At 33.6% G+C, this 14,518-nt stretch overlaps 1 protein-coding gene and 1 long non-coding RNA gene across 3 annotated transcripts; one reads left to right on the top strand and one right to left on the bottom strand.

Annotated features, from left to right (window-relative positions):
- Positions 1-677: 677 nt before the first annotated feature.
- LOC145008446 (uncharacterized) lies at positions 678-2,629 on the top strand. 2 transcript variants are annotated; one of them, XR_013663436.1, is made up of 3 exons: positions 681-1,765; positions 1,862-1,946; positions 2,259-2,629. It is a non-coding gene; the product is annotated as an uncharacterized LOC145008446 (long non-coding RNA). The 2 variants fall into 2 exon arrangements; XR_013663435.1 differs by lacking the exon at positions 2,259-2,629 and having other exon boundaries at positions 678-1,765; positions 1,862-2,068.
- Positions 2,630-3,132: 503 nt separating this feature from the next.
- On the bottom strand, positions 3,133-13,255 carry LOC145010132 (uncharacterized). The gene is made up of 12 exons (XM_078968714.1): positions 13,121-13,255; positions 12,955-13,035; positions 12,633-12,761; positions 5,256-5,342; positions 4,919-4,972; positions 4,742-4,832; positions 4,498-4,568; positions 4,354-4,423; positions 3,935-3,987; positions 3,753-3,846; positions 3,579-3,676; positions 3,133-3,344 (listed from the first exon to the last, which is right to left on the bottom strand). The coding sequence occupies exons 1-12, from the start codon at positions 13,253-13,255 to the stop codon at positions 3,255-3,257; spliced, it is 1,053 nt and encodes a 350-aa protein (XP_078824840.1). The 3' UTR covers positions 3,133-3,254.
- Between the last annotated feature and the right edge of the window lie 1,263 nt (positions 13,256-14,518).

The raw sequence follows: 14,518 nt of genomic DNA, 5'->3' as shown, positions 1-14,518 counted from the left end.
AATGTAATTTTTTTTCCACGTGGACCATTTCTGTAATTTTTTCTTGCATTGTTATTATCGGTAAAGAGCCATAAGTATGATGCTTTTATGGGTCAAACTGACTTTATTTTAAAACGGTATAAACTACTATAAAAAAAAACTTTGAAAAACAAACAAAAATCAATGACAATTACAATAAATTGCTATTTTGGAATTAGCTGTAAGTATGTTGCTATGCTGGTAAGAAGAGATGCTTTTATTACACTCTTTAATTGTTATAATATTCAACTCGATCCAACAATTATTCAGAAAAACAACAACTCTTTAGCAACATATATGTTATGAAAAATTCAACTGAAATGAGTAATTAAAATAAATCCAACCATTTAATTATTACAAATATTGATTCTTTGAAAAATTAAATTAAAAGAAGTAATTAAAAAAAATCACAAGAGTATACAACATAGCTGGATGGTTGTAATTATCGTAATAGCAACAACAAAAACCACGGTAAAAATTTTAAAAACAATATAGAATGATTGGCATGTATATCAAAAACAACCATTTTGCTTAAAAAAACATAAAAGAATGCCTAAAAGAAGATTAGTGACGATTCAAAACAATAGATGAAAGTTGGTTTGGTTAGAATGACATTAGACCTGTTACTGGTCCGGTTGTTAACGTCTGGTCAAGGTCAGTGCGTTTGATAACTCATCATTGCCTCTTACTTTAGAACAAAGTTTGGTTTGGTTCTTATTTTTTTTCTTGAAACAAAACCAAAGGAAACTACATTAGCTCACCACAAGAACAAATTAACATCATCATTGGACCAAAATCACATGCCTTCTCAAGACTGTCTTCATCAAAACACCATCCAGGTCAAATAAAATCTTATGTTCTTCTCAAGACTGTCTTCATCAAAACACATAACTGGACTTTTCATTGATGCTTTATTGCTTCGACTAAATGGTAGTCTGTCTTTAGAGCAAAGCAATATGAGTTTTCCTACCTTCTGGTTTCAGCTTTACGGCCTTGATCAAGAACCCATTGACATTGTTGGTACCTTCACATTCTCGCAGTAATTACATACCACAATTTGAAGATGAAAAACATATATTAAGATGTTATCGGTTGCAACCACAATTTAGAACATGGAGAAGCTTGGTGGCAGATTCAAAGCCAGTGGTTTCGAAGAATTTTTGAGTCGTGAGGAAAATGAATGGTGAAGAAGAAGAAGAGGGGCATGAAGAAGAAACCAAATCTAGGTTGCGAATTGCTTTAATAGATTATTTGTTTTTTTTTTTTTCGAAACGACCAATATCCAAGTGGAAGCCCCTTTTGTGTTTTACAGCAAAACCCTGGTTCGAGCTTCTTTACAACGCAAACCCTCACTTTTTTTTTGAAATTTCCAAGAAAAATTCCCCACGAGTGGCCACGAATACGAGTCAAACTCCCCACCTCTGCCGCTCAATGGGTATAAACCCTACACCTCTTCCCCAGCTGGGTTGGGCTTCATTGGTAACAGATTATTTGTTAGTTTAGGGATTTAGAATGCGTTAAAAAAGATCAGTGACTATTTAAAACAATAGATGAAAAAAACGCTGACTGAGATAATATTGCCTAGATTTACCCTCTCGTTCTCATAGCCTTGACGTGATTTCTTTCTCTCCTTATCCCAGTCGCAATTTCTTCCACAACTCCTACCACCTCCGACATCTATGTCGGTTCCTCTCACCTCCGACCAACGCCTTGGTCGCCTCACCTAAGCTCCGGCCTCCTTCCAGCAGTAAGAAAAACCCCATCTTTTTCCTCCTTTTTTATTTTATTTTTTTCCAGGTATATATTTATTTTTTCGATTTTTCTGCCATGTATTATCTTATAGATGTTGTTCTCATCTTCATATCATCTACTTTGGAGCTGTATATGATTTTATGTACAAGTTTGAAGCATCAAAGTGTAATGTTTTGGTATGCACGTTAACTATTTGATAAAATGCCTGAACAAAATCAGATGAATTTATTTGTTTGTGAAATCAGATTATGTATGTATACGTGAAATAAGATTATATATGAATTTCTCTTTTTTTTTTTTTTTTCTCCAAGTGGGGTAGAAATCTGAAGAATTTCCACGTTCTTCTCCATGTTGGTAGAAATCTTATGTATGTATGAAATCTGATCCATGTTGGTACTTCTTTATGCTTCTCTATGTTGGTACTTCTCCATGCTCATCCTTGTGAGGGTGTTTTTCATGCTCATGCTTGTGATGATGTTTATGTGAAGGTTCTGGGATATGAGTAAGTTCTGGTGCATTTGATGGTGAATGGGAATCCTCAAAGAGAGGAAAAGTTTCATCATATTTTCGTAGATTGAAGATCACTTGGTCATCAGCAAGAAGTTTGTGCTCATGTGCAGATTCTGGTTCAATAATGCTCGTAATATCACAATTCTTTTATTAACTATGGACCTATGGCATCAAACTTGCAAATCTGAGATTTGCGATTAAATAAAATCTGTAATCTGTCGATTTCACTTTTAATTTTTCTTCTTGTTCCATCATGGTGCTCAATAGTGAACGATGGTAGTGGTTGAAGGATGTTCATGAACAGGAACACGATCATAGAACATGAATAAAGCCTGAATATTATAAAGTATTTATAATTTTGAGTTTATATAATTTTACAATAACAATAATATTAATAATAATTTTAAAAACAATTAATTTATTTACCGAAAAATCCATGGATGATATGTCACTAACATGTGTGTTAGTCATAACAGAAGGGTAAAATAATTATTTTCAGCAATCAGCATAGTCAGATGTATAATCAAACAATATTGTTTCAGTCAGAGACATGCGTTTAACCTAGTCAGACCCTAACTCTATCAAATTTGACTCAATCAACAAATATCAAATAGCCCCTAAGTATTTTTTTTTTATGTTATTAAGAATGTACAAAACCATGATTCGAAGAATGATAAATCACACTTATAAGGATATAGCTTCTAAATGATTAATCATAGTTATAAGAATATTGTTTCTAAAATGCTTGCCACTTCAGAGACGGAACAACCAACAACTATGTCATTCAAATTCACAACACAAATCTTGAGACACATAGTTAGATTTCACCCTCACATTTATAATAAAAAAAAATTAAAAATGCATAATCAAATTTGGAATAACTTTCATTTATTGGAAGGTGATATACATATACTTTTGCAACATACAACAATATTCAGTCGAGCATAAGGTACATAGCTATGCATGAGAAATTTCTATGCTTTTAAAAACTTGTCAATCCAATCACTCACTTCGTTAAGCATTGATGGTGTCACTTCATGTCGAATTCCTGGTTCGATATGCACCTAAATTTCATTAACAATAAATCACATTATTACCTCATATACAACACAATATTACATCATATAACATTATACTTAACTTTTTTTTACCAATGTAGACAATCTACTCAATTTATTACCCATAATAGCAACATACTAATATTCTCTGGTAGTAAAGTACGTAGCTATTCCATGCAATTTGCTCGTTTAGAAAAAGCAAGAAACATTGGTGAAAAGTGAAGAGTCAAAAGTCAAGACCTGGAAATGATTCAAACATTGGGCATCTTCGAAGGCTTTATATGTTTTACATATGGTACCATCAATACCATTGATTGGGCAACGGGGATCATCTTGACCTGATAGTTTTTTCCATGTTATTATTTCATCAGAAAAAAATGGATCAAGAATAGGAGAGAGGATCGGTCATTTCACCATTCATAATGAACAAAGGGCGTGGTGCAATGAGTGGCACCGTATAAGGTGAGTCAAACTCAGATGCTAAACCAGGAGCTATTCTTTTCCAAACCTGGTCAAAATAATAGCAGAACAACAACAGTTAGATGCCATCAGAATGCCACGTCAGCAAAACATTTAGCAATTTTTATGGAACATACCTTTTCCACAACCTCTTTGTCAATGGCTACCTTCCCTAAATCAATCCTTGCTACTGAATAAAAAGAATATAAATGCGCCATCACAAAATCATGCAAAAAAAATTATAATTTAGAAAGAGTGCATGTGCTAGCTATAGCTGTAAGATTTTTAAAACAATATATATATATATATATATATATATATATATATATATATATATATATATAGACACACACACACACATTTTAAGAGAACTTTTAAACAATTTTTATAAATATATTTGAGGAAATAAATGAGAGAAATTTGTACAAATTTATAGTTCGAAGTCGTTAAACACCGATATATAACTTAAGTTACATGTTTTATTAAACATAGAAATAATAACATATAAAAAGTAAATATTTTATATTTCTTTTGTAAAGTTACATGTTTTAATTACCTTCAAACACAGGCCACATACTGTCAACTCGAGCTTGCCATTGATCATTATCTATGGCCCACCGAAAGCCCTACACATTCATATTATGTTAGTAGGTTAGATTAAGTGTTAAATTATGCCCATTAAGTCAAAAATAAACAATACCTGAACAGCAATTACAGGGGCAGCAACTGAATAACGTCTATCAATAAAAGCAGCAAACCATGCATGCATTCCTGCATCACATATCAGAAATGAGTTATGGAATTAAAGGCATAATAACTCATAACAAAAGAATATATATATATATATATATATATATATATATATATATATATATATATATATATATATATATATACTCATGTTATTTCAAGATGATGTGTTTAATAAAATATTAAAATTCAACCTCCAAGCGAATTCCCAGTTATTCCTATCTTGGAATGGTGTATATCATCTCTGTCAGTTAGATAATCTGCCAACTTTATAAGGTCCCACACCTAAAACATAATAAATGTTAAACATTTGGGCATTAAAAGTACATAATGAATGTCATTTGAAAAATTCAATAGTGAAGAAGTATAACCGTGTCAAATATAAATGGCATTGTATCACCTCTTATCCATGATGAAACAAGAGCCTAGATCCAGAATATATGAAATAGAGGTTATATTTATGCTTTGAGATCATGAAAGATGATTTGTATATTATCCATTGTACTCTCAAATATCTACTCAACTATAGCAACGAAAAATTGGCTTCTATGTGAATCACATTGCTATAACTGGATAGATTTTTTTCAATGTAGGATGCTATAATAAATAAGTATATGAAAGTATGTTGCTATTTCTTATGTTCTTGCATTTAGCCATATTCTTTTTTGGCATAAACCCAAAAAACTAAAGAAATGTTTTGGTGCTCACTTCTTGATAGGTGTTGGGGGTTTTGGCACGTTCTCCATGGTAACGAGCATCAATGGCAATTGCAATATATCTACGTGAAGCATAATCCTGAATTGAAAGGAAGAACTCGTTAGATGAAAGTCTTTTGTCAAATGAAGAAATGACCAGTCTACCCTTGTAATTTTATATTATAAATCGCGTAGATACTCTTTGTTTGCATTTGATGGATGCAGATAAACAACAGCTGGTCTTTTCGATTGTGTTCTTTGTTTCTTGCTCAAAATGAGCACAGGCAGTAACCCTTGATCTCCTTCCTAATTTAAATAAAATAATAAGTTTCACATATTAAACTTTATGCATCATATATTGGTATTACCAATTTGCTCTTGTTTTCCATATTCCAAAGTATGTAGTTATTTTCTTAGATATCTTTTAAGCATCATATATTCATATTAAACTTTATCCGGTCAATATCCAATGAGACAAAAGAAACATGGTATAAGTTACCTCAATGGTTAAGTAATAGTTTTCTTCATTTAGCGGTTCCTCGAAGGTATACATGATTGGTTCCATGCAGTGGCGGAGCTAAGAAGGGGTCAGGGGAGGCCATGGCCCCCCTGGTTTTTTATCTTCTAAATACAAAATATTATACAAACAACAAATGTATACTATATTTCCAGGAAAATAAAAACAAATCCGCCCCTCCAGTTTTTTTTAATAATGGATGAAACATTGAAATTATTTCCAAGTTAATCCCAAAGGGCATATATTTGAGAAATTTAAGAGAATCGGAAGCCACTAAAATAAAAACTACACTCAAAATACCTAAATACCTATTTTGAAGGAAATGGGGATATTGTACCAAAGATAAATTTTGAAATTTAGAACTATTTAATAACCTACGAGGTAAAGAAAGAAATAAAAAATGTCTCAAAATTAAAACCAAAAACCTATAGCTCTTAACCATGTCTTCGCCTCCTTATTCGCATCCTCACCGTCACAGTTGGTTTCTTCTCTTGCTCCTAAGTCGTTGAATCACTGTCACCGCTCGATCTCTCAATCTCTCTGTCTGGAGTACTTCTCCGACTTCCACAGCTCCGAGCGCTTGAGGACTTCCAGATTATCACATCTTCATCTCATCTCTACAGTCTCAAACTCTCGATTAGTTGTAAGTCTTTTTGTCTTTCATTTTGTATCTTCTTATTATAGTGTTTTAGGGTTTATATATTCAGAAATAAGAAATTTTAAGAGAAGATATATATGACATTTCATGATGGGTTTGTACACTGCGCAATATATGTTAGCTGTCAGCTTTTTTTTTCAATATCTTTTAATTTAACATTTAAAAGCTATATTTGTTATTATTATTATTATTATAATACCCTTTTTTAAATCATAGAAAATATATTAATTAAATAAATTATATAATTAAAATGTGAAAAAGTTACATTAATCAAATAAATAGTGTGTTATATTATACATCAAGAAATTGTTCGAACAAGTTATAATTTAACTTTATTATTATTATATATTTTAATCAATGCGTAAATATGTTAAAAGTTACAAAAAAGACTAATTAATTAACTTAATAAAAGCACAAAGTATAACATTTTGAAATCAAAGGCATAGTTTAAAGCTTATATACATTTATAAGTGTGTACTTTAAAAAATTATATCAAAGTTTTAGAAAAAAAAATCCAAGGTTACAAACCAAAAAAAATATGAACAAAATTTAGAGTCCATCAAAGGCAGACTCTTTTGCAATTTGTTCGTCCTTTAAGAAAAAAAAAACGATTTTTTGTGGTCACTTTTTTATATGTTGCTGTTAAAATGAGTATAATATAATAGTACACTAGAAGGAGGTACCCAATTTGACGAGTGTAATTAAACTGGTTTATATAAATTTTACTATATATTTTTTGTTCCGGCCCCCTTGGTTTGGTTATGGTTTTTGTGTTCCGCCCCTGGTTCCATGCGTCGTTTCCGGTAGGATAACAGTGCCTGATAGTGTGTTCAGATAAGATAATTTCTAACAAAGATTAACAGAAAGGTAAAGTATATGTCAGGTAATATCCACCTTAAAGTCCGGCAATTCAGGAGGTGGTTTCTGAAATAAGGGATGCTCCACGGGCTTTGCAGGTAGTGTCTGAAGTGGAACTGAAAAAAAAAATGTAGCAGAAATATAATATGAATCCAGATTTTGACAAATAAAGAGATGAACTCAAATTTCAAAGAAATTATTGATAAACATAATAGTGGTTGGATAAGAGTGATAACAGTAGTTATTGATGAAAAAAGTTAAACTTAATTCCTCTCTTAACAAGACAATGAGAGATAAAGAACAAAGTTTGGTGTTGTTTCTTTTTTACATAATGGGGTCATGACTTACTATGCTAAGCTAGTTATGTTTCTTTTTGAGTAGATGCAAGAGAACAACTTAATTGAAAAAGTTAAGGAAATGAGGCTTTCCCAATTAGGTCCTAACATTTTACAAATTTACGCCATCTTAGTTTTTCTTTCTCAATTACTTTATTTAGACAACAATTAATGGACAACAAAGAAACATGGTGCTACATAGAAACAGAGAAGTCTGGCACTTTGACTCTGGACAATCAAATGATTTATTTTATAATAAAAGCAACTGGCCGTATGCTACTCTTACTAGATTGAGGAAACTGTTGATATTCATAAACCAATTTAGATACATAAAACGCACACAAGTTAGCTCGGATCTCCATAGCCACTATCTTAGCTCAAAAGAAATCTACTACGACTAGCTGTCTAGCAGCAATGTCTATCCTTATGTCTGATGTCTGTTTGTAGAGATTGTCCTCACTGCTGTACTCTTCTTCTTCCTCAGCTTTGCATCTGCGCTTTTACATGTAATACTTTTGCCATTGATCACTGCCACTTTCTGTGACCTATCTGTACAAATTCTGCAATGGAGGTCACTACATTTAACCACACATTCCCAGATGCTGAGTTTCCGGTTTGAAACAAATTCTGCAATGGACTCAGCTATGGAATCGGTTAGTTTCCATTTCTTTTCCCTATTTCATTGTGTGTTGAAACTTGAATGAGGATATTAATTGGTATACCCAATTCGAGATGGCAATTCCTCAATAAGAACACAAAGAAGAAAAGGATTTGGGACAATTTTCTGCTTCTTTTCCAATGCAAACTTACATTGTAATTTAAAAGGGAAAATGCAACAACTATCTAAAAACTAGGATCATGAAATAGCTATCGGAGATGACTAACATTACATGCCTAAGCAAAAGGGAAACATGAATGCAATTAGATGGTAATGGAGGAGAAGACGGTGGCAATCGTAGAGGAATGGAATGATGTTTTTGGATAAGGGCATCAGCCACTTTGTTTTCCCGACTCGATTCATAGTGGAGCTTGAATTCATAACCCAAGAGCTTAGTGATCCACTTATGTTGTTCAGGTGTTTGAATCGTTTGGGTGAGAAAATATTTCAAGCTGTGGTGATCTGTGAACAGACAAAATTTGCATCCCAACATTTTTTGACAGAATCGGTGATCGCATAAAGCTCCCGGACATATGTAGAGTTGGCTTGCATTCGGTTGCATTGTTTTTTACTAAAGCAAGGCCGTTCCAAATATATTTTGGGCTCAGGGCAAAAGGAAAAAAAGGCCCTTAAACTACACAAATTGCATCCACTGCTTTTATAATAATTTAATAATTGAAAGAAAAATACTTATACTACCTCCTAAATATAACATTTTCAATTACAAATATTTATATAATTAAAGAAAAATATATCTTCTAGTATTTTGAGATGAAAAATCATTAATAATATCTTCAAAATTGACCTTGTCTAACTTACCATTAATAGAGTGTATAAATTTTTTGGGCCATTTAAAAGATTAGCCATGGACGGTCTCCCTTATCGCCCGCCCTGTGGGACGGGTCTGTAATAAAGAATGCAATTAGCTTATGATTCTGGCATAAAATTGAGCCAATAGTGGTTTTGGAAGCATTAGTGTGATATCGAAGGGCTTTGTGAAGTCTGGAGTGGGCCACTTTTGGATTGTAATTATTTTTTCTTACCTCCCTCTGATTGGTTCCTACGGTTTCACGAGGGAGTGCGGCACCACTCCCTCCGGCCTAAGTATCTCGTGGGTATGAGTGATGTCAGATTGGGTGTCATTAATATCATGGGAATCATCATTGTCGGCTATTAATAAGAATTCAGATGGGCGTTTTTGTAATGCATCAGGAGATAAACGGTTGAAGGATAATTCCGGGTTTGGTTTGGGTGGGGGTTGTAGTAGCGGTGGGTTAGATGAGTTTGTGACAGTGGGGCCATAGACTCAGTCAACTTTCATTAGTTGTTCCTTTAATCCTTAAAACGGATGGGTATTTTGATTGTTATTTTTGGCCTGGTTGCAGCTTTTGGAGTAGCAAGATGAACCCCATTGTTGTTGGGTTGGGCTATGATAGTATCATTAATGGTGGTACTTCATCTAATAGTCGATTCTATGGTGATTCATGATGGGGTTTTGATTTTTGATATCTCCAACGAACATCCATCAATGGAGATTAATAGTTTGTTGTTCTTCGTGATTGCATCTTGCTTTCTAACAAAGGTGAAAATTTCATACATACCTTTTGTTTTTGGTAAACATATTGTTCAACTCTGGCCTGTTAAACATATGTTCTACAAAATCCATCCGCACATTAACTCAAAATTGGTGTAAAACCAAAACAAGAGATGATTGCATCTAAAAACTAGATTATTGATTCCTACCCTAATGTGGAAGTACCAAGATCATTAAGCATAAGAATTAGATAATTGACCGTAAAAAAAGGTTGAAGTTCATCCCTGAATATTGTAACAAAAGGATTAAAGTGTAAGTGCAAATAAACCATCATATGCTTTTTATCAAAAAAATCTCCAATTTTACAAACTGTAATGTTTCTTTCTTGTATTTATGCAAGAAACTTTGTTTGTAACAAAAATTAAATTATATTTTTTGTTTCTTATTTTATAAATAAAAATCTTGAGTGTCATATGCAATATCTTGAGTGTCATATGCAATGGTGTCAGGTTATTGAAGGTTTATGGCTGGTTTGTACCAGTAGCGCTATTTCAAGGTACATACTTTGTTTTGATGTGTTCTTTTTTGAAATTGACACCGGGATCTACTAGGGTGTTAGGATTAGGATGTAACTGAACCTGCATTTGATAATATTACACCTCGAAACAATTTTTTGTAGATATTTCGATCAAGGTATGGATGCCAGATGAAGTATCTTCTAGTTTAAACAACTTTTTGTAACTTAAGTAGAGAAACTTATAATATTATATACCTATTAATTAGAATTATGACGAAAAAAATATTTTGAAATCAAGTGGCAGCCCAGCCAAATAAAGTTTAAACCGAAGAAACAAAACTCATATACAAATTTACACCATCTTAGTTTTTTTGCTTACTAGATTGAGGAAATTGTCGATATTCATAAACATATCTAGATACATAAAACGCACAGATTAAGCTCGGATCTCCATAGCCACTATTTTTGCTAAAAAGAAATCTTATACTACTACTGGCAATCTAGCTGCAATGTCCATCCTAGAACAACTCCTTATTTTTGTATATTGCATCGTATGAGAGTAGAGGAGAGCATGATATGAGCCTAAAGATTCGCAACAAATCAACATTAAAATTGACCAAATCTATGAAAGAAGCTTACATGAAGGACAACGGCGACTACGAAGAACTTCAACGTATTATGAACAGAGGTTGGCTGCTGATTCGACGGGCTCCATCTTTCAAAATTTGGACAAGTAATGGTGACATGAACACATTAAGATAATATGTTGTGTTTATATGTATAGTAGAGTAATTGCGATATGAGAGCAGGTGAGAGTGATGGAACACCTCGGATATGTGGTGGTTGTATTTTACCTAAGAGAGTGTGAATAGAGAGAACAAATTACTGAAATGGTCCTGTCGTTCGCAAAAATTTCACGTTTGGTTCCTATGTTTTCTTTTGCACTTGGGCGGTCCCTAAGTATTGATTTTATTGTGTTTTTCATCCCTCATAGAGCTAAAAAAGACTATATCGCCCTTTATCTTAAAAAAATTTCATTTTTTATATTATTAGTTTATTATTAAATAATATAAATTATTAAATAAACTTGAAATTGGTCCCACCCAAAAACCCTACACCCCTTATGTCCTCTCTCGTTTCAATTCATCTGCGTTGCAAACCACCGGCCACTGTCGAAAAACACCAAACACTACAGAAAACACCAGACGCACAAGGAAACCACAAGACACCACTAATCTAAACTCTAAATTTATTGATTTGCTCCATCAACCACCGATCTTCATCAATGGACGCCACAAGAAGCATCCTGCAACCAACATTTGTCATTGTTGGAAGGAGATATGAAGTAGTGAGGGATGGAGATCTGGTTCATGAGTCGCTTCTCTTCTTCTCGACACCCCTTGTGGACATCCGACCATCGACTGCATCTGCTCCCCCTTGCTCTTCCCTCTTCGCCATTGATTTCATCTATCCTTCCTCGCTCATCCTCTCCGTTATCAGTTTTGTAAAGGGTTTAGGGGTGTTGGTGGTTCACTTTACTTGTCTTCCTCCTTTCTTGTCACTATGGCAGGGTTAGCTTCCTGGCACCATAGTGGATCCCGGTTGTCATTGTTTCATGGTACTATGATAGTGGTAGCTTCATGGAAATGATGGCAGGAGATCTAGAAGCTTTTGGTTTTTAGTACCTGTTTTCAGGAAACGAAGGGATAAATGTTTTCAAGGGAGGATCGAGGTGTTTTCGGAAACATAAGAGACAAGGATGGTGGTGGTGCTGATTGTTTTTTATTTGTCTGACGAAGCTTCCTCCTGTGGGAGGGCTTCAGAAGTGGCGGTGAATTAAAATGAGAAAGAAGTACATGACAAGTGTGGGGTGTAGGGTTTTGGGTGGGTTCCATTTTAAGGTTATTTAATCATTTATATTCATTAATAATAAACAAATGATAATAAAAAAAAGCTAAAACAGATAAAGTCAAAGGACAATGTGGTCTTTTCATCTCTACTAGGGGATGAAAAACACAATAAAAACCAAAACCTAGGGACCATTCGAGTGCGAACGAAAACATAGGGACCAAATGTGAAATTTTTGAAAACCACATAGACCATTCAATAATTTGTACTTTAGGATATGCATCGAGCAAATTACGAAAATTGTTTGTTTCATTTTGGCACGTTCTCCATGGTAACGAGAATCAATGGCAATTGCAATATATCCACGTGAAGCATAATCCTGAATTGAAAGGAAGAAATCGTTAGATGAAAGTCTTTTGTCAAATGAAGAAATGACCAGTCTACCCTTGTAATTTTATATTATACCTCAAGTAAAGGGCGTAGATGCTCTATGTTTGCATTTGTTGGATGCAGATAAACAACGACTGGTCTTTTCGATTGTGTTCTTTCTTTCATGCTCAAAATGAGCACATGCAGTAGCCCTTGGTCTCCTTCCTAATTTTAATAAAATATTAAGTTTCACATATTAAACTTTATGCATCATATATTGGTATTACCAATTTGCTCTTGTTTTCCATATTCCAAAGTATGTAGTTAATTTCATAGATATCTTTTAAGCATCATATATTCATATTAAACTTTATCCGGTCAACATCCAATGAGACAAAAGAAACATGGTTTAAGTTACCTCAATGGTTAAGTAAAAGTTTTCTTCATTTAGCAGTTCCTCGGAGGTATATTTGAGTGGTTTCCGGAAGGATATCATTGCCTGATAGTGTTAAATAAGATAACTTCTAACAAAGATTAACATAAAGGTAAAGTATATGTCAAGTAATATCCACCTTAAAGTCCACCAATTCAGTAGGCATTGTCTGAAATAAGGGATGCTCCACGGGATTTGCAGGTAGTTTCAGAAGTGGAACTAAAAACAAAATGTAGTAGAAATATAATACGAATCCATATTTTGACAAATAAAGAGATGAACTCATATTTCAATGAAATTATTGATAAACATAATAGTGGTTGGATAAGAGTGATAACAGTAGTTATTGATGAAAAAAGTTAAACTTAATTCCTCTCTTAACAAGACAATGAGAGATAAAGAACAAAGTTTGGTGTTGTTTCTTTTTTACATAATGGGGTCATGACTTCATATGCTAAGCTAGTTATGTTTCTTTTTGAGTTGATGCAAGAGAACAACATAATTGAAAAAGTTAAGGAAATAAGGCTTTCCCAATTAGGTCCAAACATTTTACAAATTTACGCCATCTTAGTTTTTCCTTCTCAATTACTTTATTTGCACAACAATTAATGGACAACAAAGAAACATGGTGCTACATAGAAATAGGGAAGTTTGGCACTTTGACTCTGGACAATCAAATGATTTATTTAATAATAAAAGCAACTGGCCTTATGCTACTCTTACTAGATTGAGGAAACTGTTGATATTCATAAACCAATTTAGATACATAAAACGCACACAAGTTAGCTCAGATCTCCATAGCCACTATCTTAGCTCAAAACATAGCCACTATCTTAGCTCAAAAGAAATCTACTACGACTAGCTGTCTAGCAGCAATGTCTATCCTTATGTTTGATGTCTGTTTGTAGAGATTGTCCGCACTGCTGTTCTCTTCTTCTTCCTCAGCTTTGCATCTGTGCTTTTACATGTAGTACTTTTGCCATTGATCACTTCCACCTTCTGTGAGCTATCTGTACAAGTTCTGCAATGGAGGTCACTACATTTAACCACACATTCCCAGATGCCGAGTTTCCGGTTTGAAACAAAACTCGTGCTGTTGTTAGACTCAGCTATGGAATCGGTTAGTTTCCATTTCTTTTCCCTATTTCATTGTGTGTTGAAACTTGAATGAGGACATTAATTGGTATAGCCAATTCGAGATGGCAATTCCTCAATAAGAACACAAAGAAGAAAAGGATTTGGGACAATTTTCTGCTTCTTTTCCAATGCAAACTTACATTGTAATTTAAAAGGGAAAATGCAGCAACTATCTAAAAACTAGGATCATGAAATAGCTATCGGAGATGACTAACATTACAAGTATTTAGACATGGACGGTCTCCCTTATCGTCCACCCTGTGGGACGGGTCTGTAATAAAGAATGCAATTAGCTTATCATTCTGGCATAAAACTGAGCCAATAGTGGTTCTGGAAGCATTAGTGGTGATATCGAAGGGCTTTGTGAAGTCTGGACAAGCTAGCGTTATGAGCAATTCCATTGTTTGTTTGT

The sequence above is a fragment of the Lactuca saligna genome, chromosome 8 (genome assembly GCF_052625555.1).
Source record: "Lactuca saligna cultivar CGN05327 chromosome 8, ASM5262555v1, whole genome shotgun sequence".
In the NCBI taxonomy this organism is placed as follows: domain Eukaryota; kingdom Viridiplantae; phylum Streptophyta; class Magnoliopsida; order Asterales; family Asteraceae; genus Lactuca; species Lactuca saligna.
The sequence above is the reverse complement of the archived record's forward strand: the minus strand, read 5'-3'. Positions and strand labels throughout refer to the sequence as shown.